Source organism: Hypomesus nipponensis, chromosome 20 (assembly GCF_054491055.1).
Source record: "Hypomesus nipponensis isolate SF chromosome 20, ASM5449105v1, whole genome shotgun sequence".
In the NCBI taxonomy this organism is placed as follows: domain Eukaryota; kingdom Metazoa; phylum Chordata; class Actinopteri; order Osmeriformes; family Osmeridae; genus Hypomesus; species Hypomesus nipponensis.
The window spans coordinates 6,147,166-6,169,485 of record NC_140380.1 but is presented as its reverse complement, the minus strand read 5'-3'; the positions used below and the strand labels follow the sequence as shown (position 1 = coordinate 6,169,485).

General features: G+C 47.6%; 3 protein-coding genes across 4 annotated transcripts; 1 reads left to right on the top strand and 2 right to left on the bottom strand.

Moving 5' to 3' along the window:
- Positions 1-6: 6 nt before the first annotated feature.
- LOC146246096 (cation channel sperm-associated auxiliary subunit gamma-like) lies at positions 7-9,474 on the top strand. The gene is made up of 30 exons (XM_084683445.1): positions 7-222; positions 465-710; positions 874-927; positions 1,031-1,178; positions 1,304-1,427; positions 1,591-1,663; positions 1,896-2,051; positions 2,157-2,328; positions 2,446-2,583; positions 2,916-2,981; positions 3,122-3,241; positions 3,353-3,400; positions 3,534-3,663; positions 3,847-3,961; positions 4,100-4,261; positions 4,386-4,504; positions 4,591-4,804; positions 5,266-5,328; positions 5,581-5,800; positions 6,248-6,360; positions 6,560-6,640; positions 6,768-6,824; positions 6,977-7,133; positions 7,684-7,747; positions 7,872-7,970; positions 8,187-8,288; positions 8,409-8,501; positions 8,590-8,689; positions 8,846-8,972; positions 9,282-9,474. The coding sequence occupies exons 1-30, from the start codon at positions 211-213 to the stop codon at positions 9,335-9,337; spliced, it is 3,429 nt and encodes a 1,142-aa protein (XP_084539571.1). The 5' UTR covers positions 7-210; the 3' UTR covers positions 9,338-9,474.
- hnrnpl (heterogeneous nuclear ribonucleoprotein L) lies at positions 9,396-18,141 on the bottom strand. Of its 2 annotated transcripts, none has more exons than XM_084683510.1 (14): positions 18,041-18,141; positions 17,084-17,202; positions 16,331-16,568; positions 16,113-16,198; positions 15,653-15,749; positions 15,451-15,523; positions 11,599-11,634; positions 11,236-11,304; positions 10,877-11,133; positions 10,630-10,751; positions 10,311-10,512; positions 10,118-10,175; positions 9,886-9,993; positions 9,396-9,784 (listed from the first exon to the last, which is right to left on the bottom strand). In XM_084683510.1, the coding sequence occupies exons 1-14, from the start codon at positions 18,122-18,124 to the stop codon at positions 9,726-9,728; spliced, it is 1,608 nt and encodes a 535-aa protein (XP_084539636.1). In that variant the 5' UTR covers positions 18,125-18,141; the 3' UTR covers positions 9,396-9,725. The 2 variants fall into 2 exon arrangements, with proteins under 2 accessions (XP_084539636.1, XP_084539637.1); XM_084683511.1 differs by having other exon boundaries at positions 9,886-9,981.
- Positions 18,142-18,405: 264 nt separating this feature from the next.
- Positions 18,406-22,106, bottom strand: srsf7a (serine and arginine rich splicing factor 7a). Its single transcript, XM_084683579.1, has 9 exons — positions 21,962-22,106; positions 21,751-21,853; positions 21,006-21,234; positions 20,708-20,890; positions 20,516-20,590; positions 20,293-20,331; positions 19,887-20,042; positions 19,508-19,612; positions 18,406-19,217 (listed from the first exon to the last, which is right to left on the bottom strand). Exons 3-9 carry the CDS (start codon positions 21,224-21,226, stop codon positions 19,166-19,168), a joined length of 831 nt encoding a protein of 276 aa, XP_084539705.1. The 5' UTR covers positions 21,227-21,234; positions 21,751-21,853; positions 21,962-22,106; the 3' UTR covers positions 18,406-19,165.
- Between the last annotated feature and the right edge of the window lie 214 nt (positions 22,107-22,320).

Below are 22,320 nucleotides of genomic sequence, written 5' to 3'. Positions count from 1 at the left end.
AGAAAAGTGGGCATAGGTCCTAGTAAGACGTTTTGTCCAACTATAATGAAAACTACTGAATAATCTATGACTAGCCTAATGCTGGGAACATTTCGATAGCAAATCCATAGCACTACATGGTGTCAAATGAAAGCTAGCTAGGCTAACAAAGTTTGCTAGGCTAGTTTGCTTAGTCAGTTACTGTATAGCTTTTTCTTACAGATAAGTAGAATGCATCAATGGGTAACTGTCTAATATGGCATATTTATATGGTTTAGCTTTGTGTTTTAGTATAATTAAGGTCATATATTTTAAAATTAACAATATATAGAAGCTAGCGACTAGCGTTTGTATCGAGAAACGTTTGATAAGACAGTGGACAGTGTTTAGTAAAGTAAAGAAACAACCTTATTACACAGGGTTGAAATGGATATCATGGTTTGGTAAATGTGTCCTGGTTTTTTGTTTACCTTCCTTGACTACAGATGAGGGCTATTCATGTGTTCCTCATCCTAAGCGTTTTGTTTGAGAGAGGCCTTGGACAAGATTGTCAATGGGATTTAAGTCTTTGTGATCTTGGTGACCCTCGAAGCCCCAAATCCACCTGCACCTTCGACAGTTCTCTGACCACCCTGTCAGGGGGCATAGAGGTGCAGCAGTTCAGCACAAAAGTACAGGCCATCCTCGACACCTTGATCGACCAGCCCGTCGACACTCACCACGGTACCATAGTAAGTAACAGGACCCGACTCAGAGCACTGTAAAACACTTCTCGCTGCAGGTAGTGCATTTAAAATGGAGTTTCAATGTATTTTTGTTGGCCATTGGCTATAGTGATTGTTGTGTCAAGTGTGGGTTTGATCCTGGTTGACGTCTACTGGTTTTATCCTGCAGCATTACTATGGTTTTCCATATTACCTACGTGTGGACCTACTGTGCGAAACAAAGGTACCACCACACCATCGCACAAACCTGCTCTGTGTGCTTTGATAGTGTCCGTCTACACTGGTCCCAGAGGAAAGATCCGGAAGATCCTCTATTTGTTCCACAGGAGGAGTCCATGCGAACCATGCAGGAGGCTTTGTACACTGGGCTGACCCCCAAGATTGTCCTGACCTTCCAGGAGCCCATCAATCCCAAGCGCCTCAAGCCACAGAGACTGCAGATTGTCCTCAACACAGCTCCTCTGCTCGACACTGGTATGCGTTTGATCATTTGTTATATTGATCTTTTTAGTTTATTTTGGAAAAAAATTGTCTGTCACACTGGATCAATCATTTATTAGAAATCTGTGTGTGTGTGTGTCTCCACGTGTCCCTTGTAGTTCCCTGTGACAGTGACTTGTGCCAGCTGGGCTGGTACGCTCCCATGCCCATTATTAATGGTTCGGTAGTGTACTGGATTAAAGTTGTGTCCAATGGTCAGGGTCAGAATGTTCCTGCAAACAAGTAAGTGTGTAAATGTGACAGGGACCCAGTGCCCATAGGGTTTGAATTATAGAACAAGAGTTGGCTCTGGAAGTCAATGGGATCACTTCCCTCCTGAAGGGATTAGTGCAGTGCATGATGTGAGTCTGACAGTGTGACGTGTCCCCTCTGCCTGTGGGAGCAGTTTTGCAGTGAACGTCAACGGCTTTGTGCGCACCCTGGGGAAAAAGAAACCGGAAATTTCCTTTGGTTTGAAGGTGAGGGACGGCGCTCCGCAAGTGCAAGAAACACGGGGGGTCAGAATAGGACTGGAAACGGGGCCTCTCAGAGCGCCAAATGTCTTCAAAAAATGGGAACAACTGACCCGAAGGACACTGTTGTTGTGACCTCTCTCTCTCTCTCTCTCTCTCTCTCTCTTTCTCTCTCTCTCTCTCTTTGTCCCTCTCTCTTTGTCTTTGTCTCTCGCCCCCACTCCCTCTCTTTCTGTAGATGCCTGTGCTGGAGGACATGCTCTCCCTGGACACTCCCTCTCGCCCCCTGTGGGCCACGGTGGGTCGCTCCCCTGTGCTCATCCTGCCAGGAATCCCCGGCTTCAAGGCCGTCCTGATGACCGCCACCGATTTCCAGCACACGTCCGTGATCGAGGTCAATGACGGAAGCGTCGATTTCGCCCGATTCAGGCTGTGAGTGTGCGTGGAGCGTTTTACGCCCAGCCGTGAGTCTCCACAACCCTGTGAATGTCGCACGCAGGTGGGCATCGAGAGCTGCTGGGCCGGCTCTCTCAACTGCCCCCAGGTGGATTTCTCCTCCATGATCGTGGAGGCCATATCCACAGAGAGCACGCTGTTCATTCGGCAGAACCAACTGCTGCATCGCTTCGTGGGGAACTACTCCCTCCTTCCTCTCAGGGTCCCTCCCTCAGGTAACACCCTGACCTATCCCCTCCCCCCCCCTCCCCCGACATGCTCTTTGTCATTTGAGCCTGTTCCCATCCTGTTCCCTTCTCGCCCCTCTTCCTGGGCTGTGTGTGCGCGGGCAGCCTCGTGGGAGCAGGTGCTGCGCTCGGTGTGCGTGTCGGGCTTGGTGCCCGTGTTCACGCCCTTCCACGGCCGCGAGTACTTCTACATCCTGGGCGGGGGCTGGCAGAAGGGCACCCTCTACAGAGCCGAGGTGTACGGTCAGTCCAGCATCTGTTGAGTCGTCACCGTTTTGGTTGTTGTCGGGGTGTCAGATGGCTGAGCGGGTAGAGCGTCGGGCTAGTAATCTGAAGGTCGCCAGTTCGATTCCTGGCCGTTGCACATGATGTTGTGTCCTTGGGCAAGGCACTTTACCCTACTTGCCTCGGGGAGAATGTCCCCGTACTTACTGTAAGTCGCTCCGGATAAGAGCGTCTGCTAAATGACTAAATGTAATGTTGTTGAAAATGGCCATTTTCCTTCCATTGTTGTTGTTGTGTGTGGCTTGGGGTTCAATGTATTCTTGTGTCTGCCCACACGTTGGTTCCTGTAGATGGATACGTGACTTACACTGAGTTGGTGGACTCGACTGGACGCACTGCTTGCGAGTTCATGATGGGTAAACGAACCAGCACCCCGATTTGCAGCACTGTTTTCGCATGCGCTTTGGGAATGCACAACGAAACAAAGCCCTTCTGTTGCTGTGTGTGCCGTTTCCTGTGATTTGGTAAAACCCACGTGTGTGTATGTGTTCCACAGATCCTTCGTGCAAGGTGTTATGGGCGGCCCAGGATTCCATGCAGAACCTCACAGACATGGTGCTCGTTCAGCGCATCAGCAAAAGAAGAAACCGTCCAGCCTACGCCCTCCTCATATTAAGTACTAACCTTAATCCAGTTATTGTACGCCGGCACACTTTATCAAAACGTCGCCTATTGCCAATGATGGATGCTACGGATGAGAGTCTAATAACAAGTTTGATGTTTGCAGAAAATAACTTTGAGTTTGGAGGTACCTTCCCTGAGCTAATTCCTAAAGGTAAGCCCTCCTGTTCCCCATTCTTTCCCCCCAAAACATTTTTCACCCCCTTTTTTATTTTTCTCCTGTTCTTGTGGAATTTCCATGTTTGTTTTTGCGTGTGACGCGTGACGGTGACACCGAGTCTGTGCAGGCAGCGGCCTCTCGTTCACAGCTGTGGACACCATGCAGGAAAACACCACCGTGGCTTTGGTGTTGAGCGGCATGACCTTCAACCCCATCACTAGCTCCCTCTACATGTGGGGCAACGCCCTGCTCTGCTCGTGAGTGATGTCTCTGTGTTTGTGTGTGTGTGTGTGTCAGGGCCATAGGCATAAAAAAAAGGCACATTTGCCCCACCCACTTTATTAAGACCATATTCAAGGACTGCATCCTCTGTTCTTTGAAGGAAATAGCTCAGGCTAGATGAGCAGTCAGCTAAAGGGTAGTTGGTCTCATCCCCACAGCCTTGACTGGGGGATGAGCTACTTGTTCTTCACCGGGTTCCCCCTCGACCAGATGATCAAGTACTTCACCCTGTCCTACCAAAGAGACTTCGCCTTTGTCACCAAGACCGAAGAGGTAACGCGCGGGGGGAGACATTTCAGCGACGTGGTCGTGGCTCCGTTTGGGCTTGGCGGGGGGGGGGGGGGGGGGGGGGTCGTGTCCAGGGGCAATGACGCAGGCCTTCATCCCATGTCTCTGTCGTTGCTTTGGCAGCTGTGGTGGGGCCAGGAGGGGGTGGGGAAGGTGATGAGGGTGAACCCCTCTCTGGGCTGGCAGGCCTTCTCCAGCCTGCAGGCCATGAAGGGCTACGCCTCCTACTCCATGAACTACACCCTGCTCACCATCTTCTACGACTCGGACAAACAGCTCAAGGAGGTAACACCTGGGGGAGTAGCTCAGACAGACGGTTGACTTTTGTCCTTGCCTGAGAGCTTGACGCCATTGCCCCCCCCAACACACAAACAATATCTATGGATATCCATTTCATCTCTCTCTTTAGGTGGTCTACGCGGTGGACTCTGATGGAAAAGGTTCTGTGATTAAGAGAAGGCTACCTGTTCCTGACATCCTGTCCTTCAATCAATTCTCCACCGCACCCCTGGAAATGCACCACTTAGAGTACGGCGCCATGAACCGACTCCTGTCTCCGTCTGTCAAGACCCCGTCTCCAAAGTCTTCATCCACAACTTTCTCTCCTCTCCCAGCTCCTTCAGTGCGTTCTCCTTCCCCCTCACCTGCCCATTCTTCTTGGAGCACCTGGAGGACTTGCCCCCCCCGGAGATCTACAACCGGATCCAGACCTACGTGGCCGGACCCCCCCTGGTGACCGCCTTCTCCGGCCTCCACACCACCGCCTCGCTGGCCACCTACCAGGGCCTACTGAACCACCTCCTCACGTTGCATTCGGACTACATCATGGTGACACCATCCACAGCCCCACAATAGGGTTTTTCCAAATGGCTCTGTAAATTATTTTGATTTGAATCCAAGTGCAGCTCAATGCTCTTAATGCAGAACTAGAACGACCCATCTGTCTACCGTAGGGGTGGGGGGAAGATCGATTCACATTCTAATCGCGATTCAGTCTTCTAGCGAATCACAAATAAATTAAAAAATCATATATATATGTATATATATTTTTTTTTTTATCGTGAATTGATTTTTAATCAAATCGTGACCCCAAGAACCGAAGATTTCCATCCCTAGTATACCGTGTATTTGACTTACTGCATTTTATTGTGTGCATTCGAGGTACATATCCCCCTGTATTGTGGTGCTTGCTAACTGTACTCCTCCTAACTGCCTCTGCAAATTGCCCCTCGGTGACAAGTGAGTTGAATTCCGCGAGGGATTTTAACAAGTGCTCGCCTTGTCTCCAGGATATCGGAGACCCCGTCCACAACCCCATTTGGCGCTGGTGGAAGGACCAGGTTGAGTATAAGGTAAGCTTGGGAGTCGGACTATTAATCAGAAGGTTGTTGGTTTGATTCCCGGACGTGCCAAATGACGTTGTGTCCTTGGGCAAGGCACTTCACCCTACTTGCCTCGGGGGGGAATGTCCCTGTACTTACTGTAAGTCACTCTGGATAAGAGCGTCTGCTAAATGACTAAATGTAAATGTACTCTCCCAACCTCCCATCTGGATAAGACACGGACAGATTGTTCTGGAACAATCGTTTTTTTTCTCCTTGCAGGACTACTACTTCTACATGGCCAGCAACGCTGTGGCGTCCTCGGGCTTCAACGTGGAGATGGGGAGCTACCAGCGGACCTACTTGAGCTCTGAGAGGTTCCTCCCCGACACCATCTACCTGGACCGGGGGAAACCTTCTCCTTCTCGGTCTATCTGGCCTGCGGCATGGCGGAGCACCTCGCTGTGGAGGACGAAGCCCTGGGTCAGTGTCGCGGCGGGGGGTCACATCTGGGTCACATTTAGTCATTTAGCAGACGCTCTTATCTAGAGCGACTTACAGTAAGTACAGGGACATTCCCCCCCGAGGAAAGTAGTCTGAAGTGCCTTGTCCAAGGACACAACGTCATTTTGCACGGCCGGAAATTGAACCGGCAACCTTCAGATGGCTAGCCCGATTCCGTAACCGCTCAGCCACCTGACTCCCAGGGGGGGGGGGGGGGGGGGCGCTTGAATTGGGAGGCACACGGTGGGTGGGATTCCATGAATCTTGTTACTGATGTGGTGGAGGTGCTGTCTTCTCTTGGAAGATCCTCCTCAATTCACACTTGAAGAACCTTGTGCTCACGTACGACGTTTAGAAACTGTCTGACCTGGACTGACTGGTTTCAGGTCGGTCTCTGATGGCTGATGGTTTTTTTTTTGGGGGGGGGGGGCATTTCTTTTTTCAGATCTCAACGACATCAACTTCATCTGGATCTCAGCCGAGGTGTCTAACGACGACTACATCCGCGCCAGAGTCACCAGAAAGGAGTTCTTCAACACGGGAGCTATAGTCTACGAGGTCCCTCCCCTCAGCTAACCTACCACGACACAAACACAAGCGACACTTCCTGTGCCGTCACCGGCCTTCCTCCTATATATCCATTCTCTCTGGGTTTGAACGGTTGATTTAGCGACCTTGCTCAAGGGACTATCGAAGCTATGACCAGGTTCAAAGCCATTCTCAGGGAGGGGGTCAAGCTTGTCATTTTGTCTCCCAGGTGACCGTGATGGACAGAGGGATGTTTCCGGGCCAGGCCCTGGCAGGGGAGCGTCTGCAGTATGTGAGCCTGCTGTTGAAGGTGAGAGTGGAGGGGGGCAGGGAAGGGGGGGGCAACCCTTGGTTCAGCGTGATGGAAAGGTTGGGACTCCCTTTTGTGGATGTTCTGTCGGGGACTGGTCTGGAGATGGGAATTCTTGTGTTTGCAGGTGGGCAACTCGGAGATGCAGTGCTACCAGGACACAGAATCAGGAATGGCCCTCACGGTGAGAGTTTGGTCTCATTTATGCTGGACCATGTTTCCGCTTCTGGTATCGTTGATCCCCAACGACAACGTTCCACAGAAACATGAGAAATGATGCCTGGTGAATCCATTTCTGTCTCGTCTGATTTGTTCCCCCCCCCCGGTTCTTGTTAGGGCCAGCACAGTGTGCCTGTATACATCGGCTGTCCTCCAGGAAACCGTCTGGCGTTCGACATCAGCACAACTCTAGAGCAGTGCACCCGCCTCAACAAGCGCTACTTCAACTGCCCCGAGCCTGACCCCATCATGCCCTGCTTCTTCTACGATGACAGTGAGCTTTTTCAATTAGTCATCGTTGCCCACATCATTCATTAGGATGTTTTGGGGTAAATGACCAAAGGGATTAATATGTGTGTTTTGGACGAAATAACCAAAGGGGTTAGCATGTGTGTTTTGGACAAAATGACCAAAGGGGTTAGTATGTGTTTTGGTCGAAATGACCAAAGGGGTTAGTATGTGTGTTTGGGATGAAATGACCAAAGGGGCTAGCATGTGTGTTTTGGGGTAATGACGAAAGGGGTTAGCATGTGTGTTTTGGAAGAAATGACCAAAGGGGTTAGTATGTGTTTTGGTCAAAATGACCAAAGGGATTAGTATGTGTGTTGTTGATGTAATGACCAAAGGATTAGTATGTGTGTTGTTGATGTAATGACCAAAGGGGTTAGTATGTGTGTTGTTGATGTAATGACCAAAGGGGTTAGTATGTGTTTTGGGGTAAATGACCAAAGGGGTTAGTATGTGTGTTGTTGATGTAATGACCAAAGGGATTAGTATGTGTGTTGTTGATGTAATGACCAAAGGAGGTCTTTTTCTCTCGTCAGTGTTCTATCCCTTCTTCCTGATCCAGGACATGGTTTCTGGAAAGTCGGAGGCGTTCCTTGGGAGGTGAGACGTCTCTCCCTCGTTTATCCTTTTTATCTCTCGCTTTTACGTGATATGATGTTTGCATCTGAATGTGAATCATTGTGTATATATATTTTATTGTATTCGGAAATGTATTTTCAAACAGCTATACCTTCAAGATTGTGGGTGGAGGGCCGTTCTCCAAAGACAACATTCGCCTCTTCTCTCCAGAAGAGGTGCTGAAGTTCAACAGTCTCAACTTCAGGTGAGTGCACTGAAGATACACATGAACCGCCAGCAAACTTTCTGAAAACGGCGTCATTAGTTTGAAATGAAATGCAACACGTTAACTTGGGTCATTTTTGACATCACAACACTTTTGAAAACAGTAGAAACCGTTTCTTTTTCAAACTATTTGCATCAACTACTTGGTCCCAGTACCTTCCAATGACCAATTCTACCCCCTGATTGTGCTCCTCAGCTCCTCAAAGACCCTGGTCTGGATGTTTGACGATGTGACCCACTCGTTGAACGTCACCAAAGAGGGTTATGTGGTCCTGCATGGCACCACCAACAGAATCAGGTATCAGTTGCTCCCCTGCCCCTGAACTGTCCTACACCTCCGCAGTTCGTGTGGAGTCGATTGCCAGACGCTCGTCTGTAGAGAACCCTCTCACGTTTGTGTGTGTGTGCTGTGTTGCAGGTGGCTGTGCCAGAGGTATTCCCCCTGTGGTGACTTGCCAGCTCTGAAGCTCCAGGCTCCAGACTACTACTTCATCATTGAGATCTCAAACAAGTATGTGCTTTCTGAAGGTCGTGGGAGACCAGTGTTGTGAATTCACAGTGAAGCAGGAGTTTCCGGTTTGTTCTTTTTTCCTTGGCAGGGGCGTAGATTTGAGTACCTACTGTGACTACGCGCTGCGGTTTACCCTCCACGTGCATGGCTTCCCATTGGATCCTCACAGGGGACTTTTCTACATGCTGGTAAGCGTCCTTCGTCCTGTTCCCCCTCAACCAAAACTCTTCTCAAGAGGCTGAAGTGTACTGAACTCCCTTCCCAAGAGGCTGTAGTGTACTGAACGCCCTTCCCAAGAGGCTGTAGTGTACTAATTCCATTGAAATTGTGTTTCAACCTCCTAGATGACTTTAGCCACCTTCTCGGCAATCCTCTTCAGTTTCATCGTGTACAACTGCTGCGGCCCGAGCATCAAGCGTCTGGCCCAGCTGACCTACATGGCCGCCCAGCAGTGGAACAAGGCAGACTCGGGTAAAACCCCCTTTCTAAAAAGGGGGTCAGATGGCTGAGCGGTTAGGGAGTCGGGCTATTAATCAGACGGTTGCTGGTTCGATTCCAGGCCGTGCCAGGCATTTCCCCCTACTTGCCTCTCGGGAAGAATATCCCTGTACTTCCTGTGTCGCTCTGGATAAGAGCGACTGCTAAATGACTTAATGTAAAATACTTGAACAAGGCAGAAGGTCCCTGTGCTAATGCTATTTTGTGGTGCATTGTTCCTGTCCCACAGTCTGAACTGGTGAGTCCAGCGCTCTAGAATGTAATGTTTGTTCTTTCTTCCAGATTCTGACATCTCTTTAAGAGACAGTGAGCATAGTGTACTCAGACAACTCGAGTGAATCCATCCCCACGGCCAGCTTTTTCATTTGTGACAAACTTTTAAAACAGTACACGACAAACGCTCACCATTCACTTTATTTAAAAAAAAGAAAAGGCAGTGTCAACGTGAAATAAAATTTTATATTAGAACGTCCAAGGTTCACCCTTCTGTGCATACTGTAAGTAAATGAACACAATTGAAATTGTGGGGGGGTTAAAAAAATTAAAGGTCAAACATTACTCACTGATACAAAATCTCTCACCCTTCTATTCTTTAAGTTACATGAGAACTCTAGTGTCGTAACATTATTCTGTTTCTATGTGTTATACAGGAGGTGTCGACATAAATGCAAATGTACACTATGCAGATATAGGATGACAGATACTCGGTGTGGGGGGGGGGTGGTGTTAGTTGGCATGCTGCGCAGTAGAGAAACACAGCTTCAATGTGTATGGATAAGGACCACCTGCGGGAAGAGGGTACAGGTATATGAATAAAATGGTTTATAAAAAAAAAGAGAGAACTTGTTACAAATATTCAATGTGCTTGGATGGTTTGAGAACTCACTCGGGTTCTTCATCTGGTAGTGGTTCATCAAGGCCAGAGCCTCCATGGCGTCGTTGATGGACTCCCACTCCAGCAGGCCGGAGGAGCTGCGCTCACCTGTCGCCCCGCCCGAGGCAAGAGACACACAGTCCAATTTATTGACACCGGACGAGAAGGCTTCCTGGAAACGCTACCCATTTTTTTTTTTTTTATTAACACAATGGATTTAGAGTAAAGGTTACTCGTCACTCACTCTTTCCGGAAAAAAGTTTGACATTCGACGCGCCCTTGATTCCCAGTTCGTCGCAGACCTGGTAGAAAATAGAACCACAAAATAGAACAACGTAAGAATCCTCTTTTTCCCCTCTTACAAAATGTTTGATAAGGCATGGACGAGTACTTCACACATCACTACTTAATACACAAGCCCCTTCCCTTTCTCCCACCTGGCTGAAGATTTCATTAGAGATGTCAGGCTGGCCGTTGAAGAAGTGCAGGACGTTGCTTGGGTGCTGGATGCGGTTCTTGGCCGCCTGTTCCGGAGAGGTAAAGCGGTTGTTGCGGGAGCCGTGGAAGTCTTTAAAACTGCTGGAGCCGTCCTCCAGCTCGTAAGACTGGCCAGGCATGATCGCCTGCTGTTTGGACACACTAGCAGAACACAGGCATCTGTTACTCCACAACCATCAACACAACGACTCTGACACTAAATAAAAATCACTAAACAAGCACTGCGTTTTTTGTGGATCGTTGGTGAGGAGCGCTTACCAGACATTGAGCTTCTGTCCAAACAGGAAGTTGTTGTTGAGGTGGGTGATGGCGCGGTCTACAGCATAGCAGTCTCCCATCTCCACCATGGCTGCCCCAGGCTTGCTCTTCATGAACTTAACCTGAGAGAAGATAACAGATCAGGAAACAGCAACATCTTTTTCATGTGTCCTGTCAATCACAAAGCAGTATTTGTAAATTTATGAATCATATTTTTTTTTAAACTTTAATGTCACTTGCGACTCACCCGCTCCACGTTGCCGTAGAGACAGAAGACGTTGAACACCCTGTCTGCGTTGACCTTCGAGGGCTCCAGGCCGTACACCATGACAACGGGGGAGTCCGCATGGGGGCCGTACTCGGGGGGCGGGGGGCCGTATCCGGGCCCAAAACGCTGGCCTCGACCACGGCCCCCCATGGGGGCCCCCATGCGGCGTCCCTCGTAGTGCGGGGGGGGGCCGTAGCTCTCGTCGTTATAGCCGTGATAGCCTCCTTGAGGGCCACCTTGTGTGAGGAAAGTCGGGGCAAATAGACATCCAAGATTTAACGTGTGGCTCCTTTTGCGGCTATCGTACTGGTTAGCGATGTTTGGGGTCGAATATTTACCGTAGTCAGGAGGATGGTCTCCCAGAAGGGCGGGTTGCCTTGCTCGCTTGTTAGAATTGGCATTTGGATCTAAAGGCACCAAAGGGTAAAGAAAAGGTCAAGTGAAATGGACCCCTGATATACCCCACTTCTAAGTGCACATTTACTGAACAGCTAAAGGGAGTGGTTGTGATCAACATGCAGGAGTTGGCTCAAGATATTAAAGTGTGTTAATTCGCTCATGAATCAAGTTTGCAGGCTTAGAGTTCCCCTTAAACCATTTTGTTGCATCACTAGAAATAATGTAACATAATGGAGATTTTTTTTTTTTACAGGAGCATTAAGGACACAAAAAAAGCATCTTGTTCTCAAACTCACACACACCTTGTGAATTGTTCCAATTGCCTTCACCATCAGCATCTGTGCAGGTACATACACATACATCAACACCAAAACATGGATACTAGCAGGGTAGTGAAATATTCTATCAACCAAACCACTGCTGAATATTTTTCACTTGGGAGATAATGGTTGCAACAACAATAAAATAAAATAAAAACAGGAATGTACAGTTTACAAAGTGAAATCTAAAAATTAAAATCAATGAATGACCCCAAGCTGATTTGAAAATAACTTTATAACAGTAGCAGCTACATTTTAAGATGCTGTTGCAGTTTAGTTTCATCTCACTTTTAAGACCCATTTTCTACAACAATAACAAATATTGCAAGATTGAGACATTTTAAATGAGCTCTAGCATTCCTGTGCCAGAGATCATTCAACACACCATCTTGGGCAAACTTCTGTATGTCATAAACACATGTACTCAACATCATGACAGAACCCAGGAGTGGAATCTCAAAATGTTAATCTTGCAGAAGAAGATTCAATAATACCCCACTAGAAACGTTTATGACATGACTGAACAACTGACTTTCATAATGAGTTGGCAAACTAGTTTTGTCCAACGCGTTTTGAATGATTTCCTGTACTATGGAACATGACATTCAGCAACTATTCTCCTACCCCACTCCCCCCAAATCTGTATAGTATCCAAGAGATCCAATAACGGCCTGGCTCTCAACATATTCAACCAGATTCCTCATTTGAAATTCCAGACCTGGTTTTCTTAAAAGCTTCGCTAAAAAGATCAACGATTCATGAGGGGGAGGGGGGGGGGGGGGGGGTTGACGTTTAGTCACCACGGTAACACAGACATTTACATGTATTCCCCCCCCCCCCAAAATCAGGTCAGTCATGTCTTTACATGTACTTACAGCACCAGACACAGTGGGCAGGTAGGGGGCGCTCTTCAGCAACGATTCTACCCTCCACACACCTGTGACTCCCAACACACTCTTCCCCCTTGCCTTCCCCACCACCAGAGACTGTACATCCAGCAATCCTCCGATACGAGCGGGGCGGGCTGGATTCGTTTTTTCGGTTCCAACAACAACAACAACAAAAAAAGCTTGCCGTTTTGCGGCGCGGTTTTCCCAGCTTACCGTGCTTTTAACCGCAAAGCAGGAGGGGGATTTGCACCGTTTGAGAGGGGAGTCTGTCCGCAGACACACAGAGCCAAACCTGCATCACACGGGAGGCGTTAAAGGCATCACTGCGTGCCGGGTCAGAGAGAGAAAAAACAACGTAGAAATCAACATAACAGCATAGAGAAGGGGAGATGGAGGGGGGGGGGGGAGGGAGGTAAAGGGGAAAAGCAGAGCACCAGAGTCCATCAATGGAGAGAGAACTTTGAGAGAGAGAGAAAAAAAAAAAGTAAAGATGAGGATTTTCTATCAGTCTGCCTCTGTGCTTGTATGCTTGACGGGGTGTTTGATGCTTGTGTCTTCGTGGGTCCCCCCCGCCCTGGGGTTTTGGTGTGGCGCTTCTCCTCGTGTAAAGTGGCCGCGAATGTTATGCCGGTTGTTTTTGTACGATAGCCGTCCCCCCTTGACGATGTGATAGGCCATCTAGTGGCTCGGCAGTTTGTTTTTTTTAAAGTCGTCTGGAGTGTCAATATCTGCGTGGTGTTGTCACTGGACGTTCAGCTCGGGGTGTGTTGCCACTGGCCGTTCAGCTCGGGGTGTGTTGTCACTGGCCGTTCAGCTCGGGGTGTGTTGTCGTGGTGTGTTGCCACTGGCCGTTCAGCTCGGGGTGTGTTGTCGTGGTGTGTTGTCGACACAAAAGGAGGGATGGGGGGGAGGGGGATGGCGAAGGGAGACCGCACACTCGGGTTGAGCGACGGGTCTCTCGGCCCCCTTCTGAAACACTGTCTCAGTATGTGTCGGTCGTCTGTTTTCCCTTCTCGGGCTGTGTTTTTGACAACTCCTCTGTCGCTCGCTGAAGTGGTTGTGGTGTGTGACGACTGGGATCCCGCCCCCATAAAAATGTGTTGTGTCTGTCAAGAGGGTGAGGTCTTCAGCGCTCGGGAAGGTGTGCGGTTCCTCGTAAAGAGGACCGATGGTTATCAATGTAATCAGGTCAGTCTGTGGTTATGGCTGGGTGTCTGCTCACATTGGGTCCTGGCCTCTGTCCCTCACCATGATCAAAACAGCACAATGGCCTTCCTCGCCAGAGGTGGAAGAGAGAGAGAGAGAGTGGTGGTGGACTTGGAGGGGGAGAGGGGGGGAGAGAGGATAAGGAAGTATCTGAGAGTTGAGGTAGTGTGATTCCAGTGTCTGATGCCCCCTTGACTGTGTCCGATGCATACTGTGGAGGCTGCGGTTGTTGTTTTTTGGAGTGGCTGTGGGTGCTCGTTGTCGGCTTGTTTGGGGGGGTCTGGTGTGTGTCTGCTGGAAGGCTCGAGTGGGTCTGGTGTGTGTCTGCTGGAAGGCTCCATGGACACATGGGAGCCGGTGTGAGAATGGACACGGTGAGGACACGGGGAGGGCAGCCGGAAACCTTTTTTTTTTTTTTTTTTACGAGCGCTCGGAGCTAGACGGATAGGAACGCCATTCGGTCACCTGGTCCGCCAGTTACCCGCACGTGAGGAAGACTTGGGATGAAGATGTTGCGGCCGTGACTCGAGAAAGGCCGATTAAGACCTGTTAACAGGTGTGTTTGTGAGGATGTGTGCGTTGCCTGAAGCGCCAGTCAAACGACAATGTGTCAGCAAATCCTTTTACGTCATAGTCTGACTCTCATGGAAGCACACCATCTCCAAAACAAAGCTAAACAGGTCCAGAAAGGCCATTAGAAACCCAACGGTTTTACGCTCGTTTTCAAGCTCGTTCCAGAACGTACAGAAACTGGAAAGAGCAGTGAAGACACCTACAGCAACAGCTTCACTTGGCTGTTTCATATGTGGCATACAAGCTCCTCGCTGATTGGACACTTCAATAGCAGCCAGCCAGCCTCTGAGAGCTACATTGTCTGAGGCTTGTTTCCTCTTAGATATACGAGACACCCATACAGACACGGTAGCTTCCAAGAGACGGGCTGCCTGAACCTTCAATTTGCACACAGAGACGAATCAATCTATCAAAAGCAGAAGTTACAAAACAAAATCTCCAATATGTTTTTTGTTGTCTTTTTAAAATTGTTGTTTTTTTTTTATATATATATATATATATATATATAAACATATATATATAAGTGCATGAATGAGTGTAGATGCATTCCAAGCAATGCCTAAATGCATGGAAACTGCACTGGAGTGATTCAAGATAGTAACACATTGGGGGGTGGGGGGGGCGTGAGTTTGTGTGACATGCCGTGTGGGCCTGCAGCAGAGTGTGACAACCTGTGTGACGGGGGTGTCCAGGTGTGCTTCAACGGTGACAGGAGGTGCATTCGACTGACGTCCCGAAAAATAAATACAAAAATTGATATAAATGGGTATAACAGCGGGACGATTGAACATGCGTGAGCCTGAGCCTGGAGACCGGCTGCCCCCGCCCTCCACCCCCCCCGGAGGACGCTCCTCGTGCCCTTACTGTGAGAGCCTGCCGTGTTGCGAGAGAAAATGTAAAAACACAAGACGCGTCGCAGGGATAGTGCCTCTGAGCCGACCTCCCCAACCCCCCCCCCTCCCTCCCCCTCGCTAATCCCGGGGCGGGAGAACTGCATTTTGAGCCGATGGGTGAGGTCACTGCCCCGGGAGAGGCCTTCAGAGACACTAGCCCTGGAGGCCTGGGACCCTACCCATCCCGTACAGTGCCGTCAGAGCAGAAGAACCAGGAAGGAAGAGAGACGGGGAGGGGGGGGGGGGTTGAGGGGCTGTTGGTGTGCGTGTACCTTGGCCACTCAGGTTAGGGTTGGTGTAGTCCCAGGTGTCTTGGTCGTTCTTGAACACGTTGAGGCGAGTGGGCTGCGGAGCATGACATTCAAAAAAAAAAAATATATATATATATATATACACACACAACTCGAATGAATGTTGAAGATTCCCCATGTAGCTGGCTTTGGGAGCTGTCAAGAGACACAGAGATGCACTAACCTTAGCATACTCAATCTTTAGGGTGCAGCAACCAGAGTAGATGTCAGCCCCATTCAAAGACGCTTTGGCCCTCTGGGCACTCTGCACTGAGTCAAACGTAGGGGAGTTATGGAAGCTTGGTGGAGTCAGGACATAACATACATTCTTATTCAAATCTGTCAGAGCAAATATGTCGTCCATCGCCAGAAAGGAGTGGTGATATTCTGCCTGGTTAATTACACCTTACATACTGACTGAAGTTGACTGTATTTAGGCTAAACAACAATGGCATATACAAGATAATCATTTCAAAATTCAAGTTGCAATTATTGGGTACAGTGTGTAAACTGCAGGAATTATACTTACGCCTTATGCCTATAACAAAATATGGAAATGGAGGTGACGGGATCTGAATGCTTTCGGAATACACTCATTGTGCTAGTAGGGTAGACAGTGGTATTCACACTCTGAAAAAGGATATTCAACCATGGCTTGAACCCCATTCTTCCTAAAGATAACAATCCTCTGTACGGGCCCACAGTTGTTACAAATAGTGTACAGCACGTCCTGCAAAGAATGGATACAGTTAAAAGACACAATCAAATATTATGTTAATGAAAATGACGTCAACAAAAAAGGCATCTTTGAAAAAAAAAAAAAAAGACAGAAACCACGCGCGTGCTATGTCGTTTGCGTTACCGTGGTGATGGGATAGATGGGGTTCATGATGGTGAGCAGGAGGACGTTGTTGATGCTGCGCGAGTCGTCGGGGTCTCCCGGTCGGGAGATCTTCTGGCTGGTGGAGTAGTTGATGAAGGCCGGGTGTCCAGCGATGTACACCTGGTTCTCGGCCGCGTAGGTCACGGCGTTGCAGGAGCCGTTCAGGTCCTCGTACTCCACGAGGGCCTGGCGCTTTTTGGGCATCATGACCACAAAGCTGAAGAGGAGGGGGGGGGGAAATGACCTTGTTGGTGAGGCACTGCACGTACAAGGACACGACAAAGCATAGGGAAGAGTTACGTTTGCTGATGTACGGACAGGTGAACGGTGAGATTGGGATTGAAGAAGGATGGGTCAAATCTGCAGACATCTTGAAGTCAAGTAGCAGGCCCTACGGGACATCCTACTTCTTAACCCTTGTGTTATCTTCGGGTCATTCTGACCCATCAGTCATGGTGACCCACCGTCGTTTGGGACAACTTTACCGCATACAAAAACAAAGTGAAGCATTTTCTTTTAACCGTTGGGCTGTCTCAGACCCCCCACATTGCGAAGGTTAAAAGAAAATCATTTGTATTTGCTTTTGTATTGAGTAAAATTGGGTAAACACAACGTTGGCTCGTTATGAACCTTTGGGTCATGTGACCCAAAGGCAGCACAATGAGCATGGCCGTCTTTGGCTGCATTCACCTTTGCAAATGTAGGGCGAATTCTCAAGGGATTGGTTGTTACCTGATGGTGCCAAACTCCTGCAGAGCTTCCACCAGGTCCGCCTCCATGATGCCATCAACTAGGCCCCTGATGTGCACCACAGGAGATGGAAGGGTTTTATGCGGGTCGTCGTAGCCCTCCTACAAATAGTTCAAACAAATTCAAACAGGCATAAAAAGTTAAGTTCTTGACGGAGAGTAAGCCGCACGTGATGAATAACAGTATCGCAAATATTTGTCATTCAACACATTGTAAATTAATGTACTATGTGCAGTAGACCTAAACGTCACCCAAACATACCCATCAAGTCCAGGTTACATTAGACAACTACAATAGCGGCTTCCAAACCTAGGGCTAGCAAGTAGCACCGTCTTAAACTAGCAGCTGGCAAAATGAGCTAACAGACGGCACATTATTCTACGTTTATTGTAGACGAGCTAAAATAATCAAAGCCATAGCTAGCTAGGCTAGCAAGACCACACCCAGCAAATTTACCCAGTTTTCTAGCTAGTACTACTGCCATATGACAAAGACACTGGAGTCCTGAGAAGTGAATCTATTCGCGCTAACGCGTAACATTACAGTAGCTACAAGCTATTAGTAGCCATCTATTCATACTGTTTAGCAAAGCTGTATGTTTACAATCAAGCATGCATGCAATAAATAGCGTGGATGAACAAGTGTGGTGTAGCTATACAAGAAAGTCTGGTTACAATTGCATAATAGAGCAAGTTGAATGTACATTGGGTAAAAAAAAGTCGTTACAGGGGATACTAATTCACATACACACAGTACTACCTCACAGAGCTAGGCTAGCTAGTACTAGCTACAGCTAGTAGCTGTTGCCATATAAACAGCGGCTTGCGAACGTTATGCTTTTACTACCCTCGCTATTCTCAACACCCCAAACATTCCGACTTCCAAATTCAACAAAGCAAACGTTATGATGTCCTACTACAGTGGCGTGTGAAATATTACCGTCGTCATCCCTCCTTCCTCAGTTTTTTGCCTTTTCGTTGCTCTGCCACCCTCGTTGTAGTAACGACCCGCCGCAGCAGCCATGTTGTCCCGAATAAACCCTTCAAAAACGCAAAATGCCGAAATGAGAAATTGAGCCAGCAATGAATAGCATTGGTGAAACCGATGTGTCAATTCCCCCCAACAGACGAATCAAACTTACCCGAGAAAGTTCTCTTGTTGGTGATTGGATGAGACGAACGTCAGTTACCAAGAAGGCTGGCTCTTGCGTTATGGAAAGCTGACAAAACGCTACCTACTCAATACAATAATTCATATGTGCTGAATAATAGACCGAGGAATTATAGGCCGTATATTAAAATGTATACAGGTGTTTCTACTGTGAGGCAGCCTTTTTATTCCTGAAATGCAGTTACAATGCAAAATACTGTAGAAATAGAACTTCAAATAAACAATGCCACGGACAATCAAACAAAAAGGTCATGGAATCAAACCGAAATGCTTAAAAAGTAACCGTCATCTCTCCGAATTAAGTTTAAAATGTGACAAACTGTACGGATTATAAAATTCACCTAGTCCAAATTTAACACACAATTACATTTATTTCATTTAAAGATTACATCCAACTCATGATACATGATCTCAACATCACTAGAAATGAACAGACAGCATATGAATCAGATTACTACAATGTGTAAAGATTCATTTTATTAAAAAGATAGCCATTTACATTGAAAAAATAAAAATAAAACCCTAATCATTCTTTAGTACAGCGATGCGTACACTTCAATGAACCCTACTGTAGACACCTTCATTCAGCACACAGCTTTTAAAAAGCTGTGACACTGGCCACTGTCTTTTTTTAACGAATGCAAAAATATAAAGAAAAAAAAATATCCCCTGTGAACAGAATTAAAATGACCATGGCAAAATGAAAATGTGGAATACCATAATGTACAGACCAAATAAGAGCTGTAAAGCCAGATGACAAACCAAGGGATAAATTAAATAAAATGGGGAGAAAACAAAACCTAAAACATGAACCGGTGTAAAATGGCTTCAAGCCCTGAGGCAAATGGGGTAAGGGGGCCAAGGAGAGGGCTCAGTGCCGCAGTTCCCCAAGGGTCAGTCAGCATCAGGTGTTGGGCTTTTCCTTGGACTGGCTGACCTGGAACGACTGGTACAAAAAAAAAAAAAGAGATCATCAGTATCCCATCCTACTGTAAAGGCAGAGTGGTGACCATTCCTACAGACTGGGTCAAGTTAAGCTACTCCTCTCATTCAAAAATGTACATTTTTAAAAGCACGGGTAACGAAACCCTTTGTAGCAGGTCTTGAAACAGCATTGAATAGTCTATAGAACACAAGAGCATTTCTAAAACGGGCATCAGCACTAATCCGCGTTTGAAACCGGATTTTCATGCCACAGGGCAATACCACGAGAAACGTCCAGAGTTGTGGGCTCACCTGTCTTTCTTGGGGGTAGCGGAACGGGATCTGGACCTGGAACGAGAATGGGAGACGTTGCGGGCCCGGGGACGAGAAACTGACCGGGAACGAGAGCGCGAGCGACTGCAGAGAAGGGACAGTGATGTGATCGCTGAACTTCAACAACCGTCTTCATTGCAATCTACCATCAACATATACAATCAATCTTCATTTCAAAAATCAGAAATAGTTTTTTTCGCCATGCAAGTTCACACAAACAAGGAATTTACTGTGGCAGGAATGCACCTTCCTGTCATAGTAAATTCCTTGTTTGTGCAAACTTACTTGGCGAATAAAGATGATTCTGATTCATTTTTTTACTGAATCAATGGTTCATCAGTAAATGGGAAAGACTCACCTTGCTCTGCGCACTGGAGTCCTGGACCGACGCACTGGAGTCCTGGACCGACGCACAGGTGTCCTGGACCGACGCACTGGAGTCCTGGACCGACGCACTGGAGTCCTGGACCTGCGCACTGGACTTCTGGACTTGGAGCGTGCTGGGGAAGCAGACCTGCAGGGCAAACAGCCACATTATTAAAAAAATGTAAAATACAAAGCTGGCATAAGTATAGAGACTGGCCTTACATCATCTGCGTCGAACACTAGTGTTTTATACCAAACCAGAGTGGTTCAGCTTCACGAGAAAATGACGACTATACCTTTTAACATTATGAAAGAATGAGAGAAAACTATTTTCTACTACCATTGTGCCAGAAAAGGTCTCTGAGGGTTCCCACAATAAATGGATTTGTAAATCTCACCTGCTTCTGCGCTTTGAATAAGACGGGGATCGATGTCTCCTGATAAAAATAAATAAATACAAATGTTTGATACAGCAATCAGAATGAAGGGCCAGTCTGGCAGTTAAGTATGAATGAAGTATTAATAAGACAGTGTGCTAGATGGGACATCATTTATTGAGTCTACTGTTCAATTTTACAATGAGAAAAGAAAAAAAAAGTTAAAAAACACAGTAGCACTCACCGATCATTGCTTCTGCTACGTGACCTGTAACGCCTTCCCCGAGACCGTGAGCGAGACCGAGACCGTGAGCGAGACCTTAAAAAGCAAAACAAGTCGGATTCAGTTACCATTGCATGGGTATGGACTAGCAGTCACGGGTAGTCTGTCATGTGTGATCCTTCCAATAAGAAGTCTGAAAGACGAATGCTGTACCTGCTACGACGGCCTCCTCCCCTCTTGCTAAAGCGATAGCAATCGTATGCATAGTGCCCACTCTCTCCGCACTGGTAGCAGCGGTCGTTGGGGTCGAAGTTCCTGCGACTGGGGCGACCGTAGCGTGACTTGCGAGACATGCCCGTGGACAATTCCACTCTTATGCGGGCCCCGCAGAGAACTCTGAAGAATAGACACAAAGTTGGGTGAAAGGTTTAAGTGGAGCGTTCGTCAAGGACAGCCATACAAATCACAGCATCCACTCATTAATGGAGCCATGTAAGCCATGCTCACTCACTTTCCATCCATGCCCTTTACGGCATCCTCTGCATCCCTGGTATCTTCATATTCGACAAAGGCAAAGCCGGGTGGGTTTCTAGCAACCCAGACGCTGCGCAGTGGTCCATAGTAACTGAAGGCTCTCTCAAGCTCGCCCTTGGCGGCACCGTTGCCCAAGTCACCCACATACACCTTGCAGTCGGTGTTGCGAGAGGAACCTCTTGACGACGAGTATGACATCTTGAAACCTTGACCGGGTAAGGGGAAACATATTGAAACATTTGGTCTGCCCTGTATAAACTAATCAGGACTAACTTTATCATCTGATGCATTCATTCAGAGATAAGACCGCACTTCGGTTCTTAAGTTCAACATTCAATATAAACTTACTTATATTGAACGCATACACTACTGTAACGAGCAATCGTTGAGCACTAATGTGACTGCATGTCTGGTAACGTATAGATAATACATTCATGCTTTGCAAACCAGGGAAACATGCAACATAGAAAGCCAAGACACCAACTGGCTTGTGCGCGTGGGCTAATAACAGTGACAAGGCCGCATTGCCTTCTATGCTAGATAACGTTACCCTTTGTTCGACCATTACACATCAAGAGAAATAACACCGTAACAATAATTATGTAAGACTCGACTGTGGGCTTGTTGAAAACATGTTCTATTCATGTTCTTATAGACTTTAGTGAAATTTGAAAACATTTTTGGTACACGATAAACAACGGTAGCCGTGGCTAGCTACTCACTTTCCGATAGACTTGCTAGCTAGGCTAGCTAATGTAGGCGCCTTGGTTCCGCGAGTGAATGAATCTTTTTCCGGTTGGCGTCCGCCGTCGCCCGCTGCAAGCACTGTAACGAGAAAGCGAAATTATTTTTAAAAATGAATGAATCTCCTTTACCTGCAGGTGAATTACGGCTTTTTGCTCAATTCTAATAAAAACTTGGTAAAGTGCTTACATTTTCCACGATCCCCCCTTTCCCTTTTCGGCCTAGCTGTTCATTCGGGTCAGTAGCACGTTTTTCAGAAAACCAAGAGGAAGTACCGCCAACCTGCACCAGCCAACCGGAGAGCTCATATCTTTCGGTTTCATGGAGGAGGGGCTTCAGTAATAGTGAAATTCCATTGGTTTCTATTGGCAAACAGCCCGAAACAGCATAAATAGCACAGGTGCGTTCTTACGTCCATCATAAATGTAGACTGCGCGCACTGTTCAAATAAAGGTAGCTATTGGTGCACTTTGAGATTCGTCTAATGAATTAAACAAGCCGAGACATTTACAGTGATGCAATTTCAGTATAATTGCAATAACTGATAC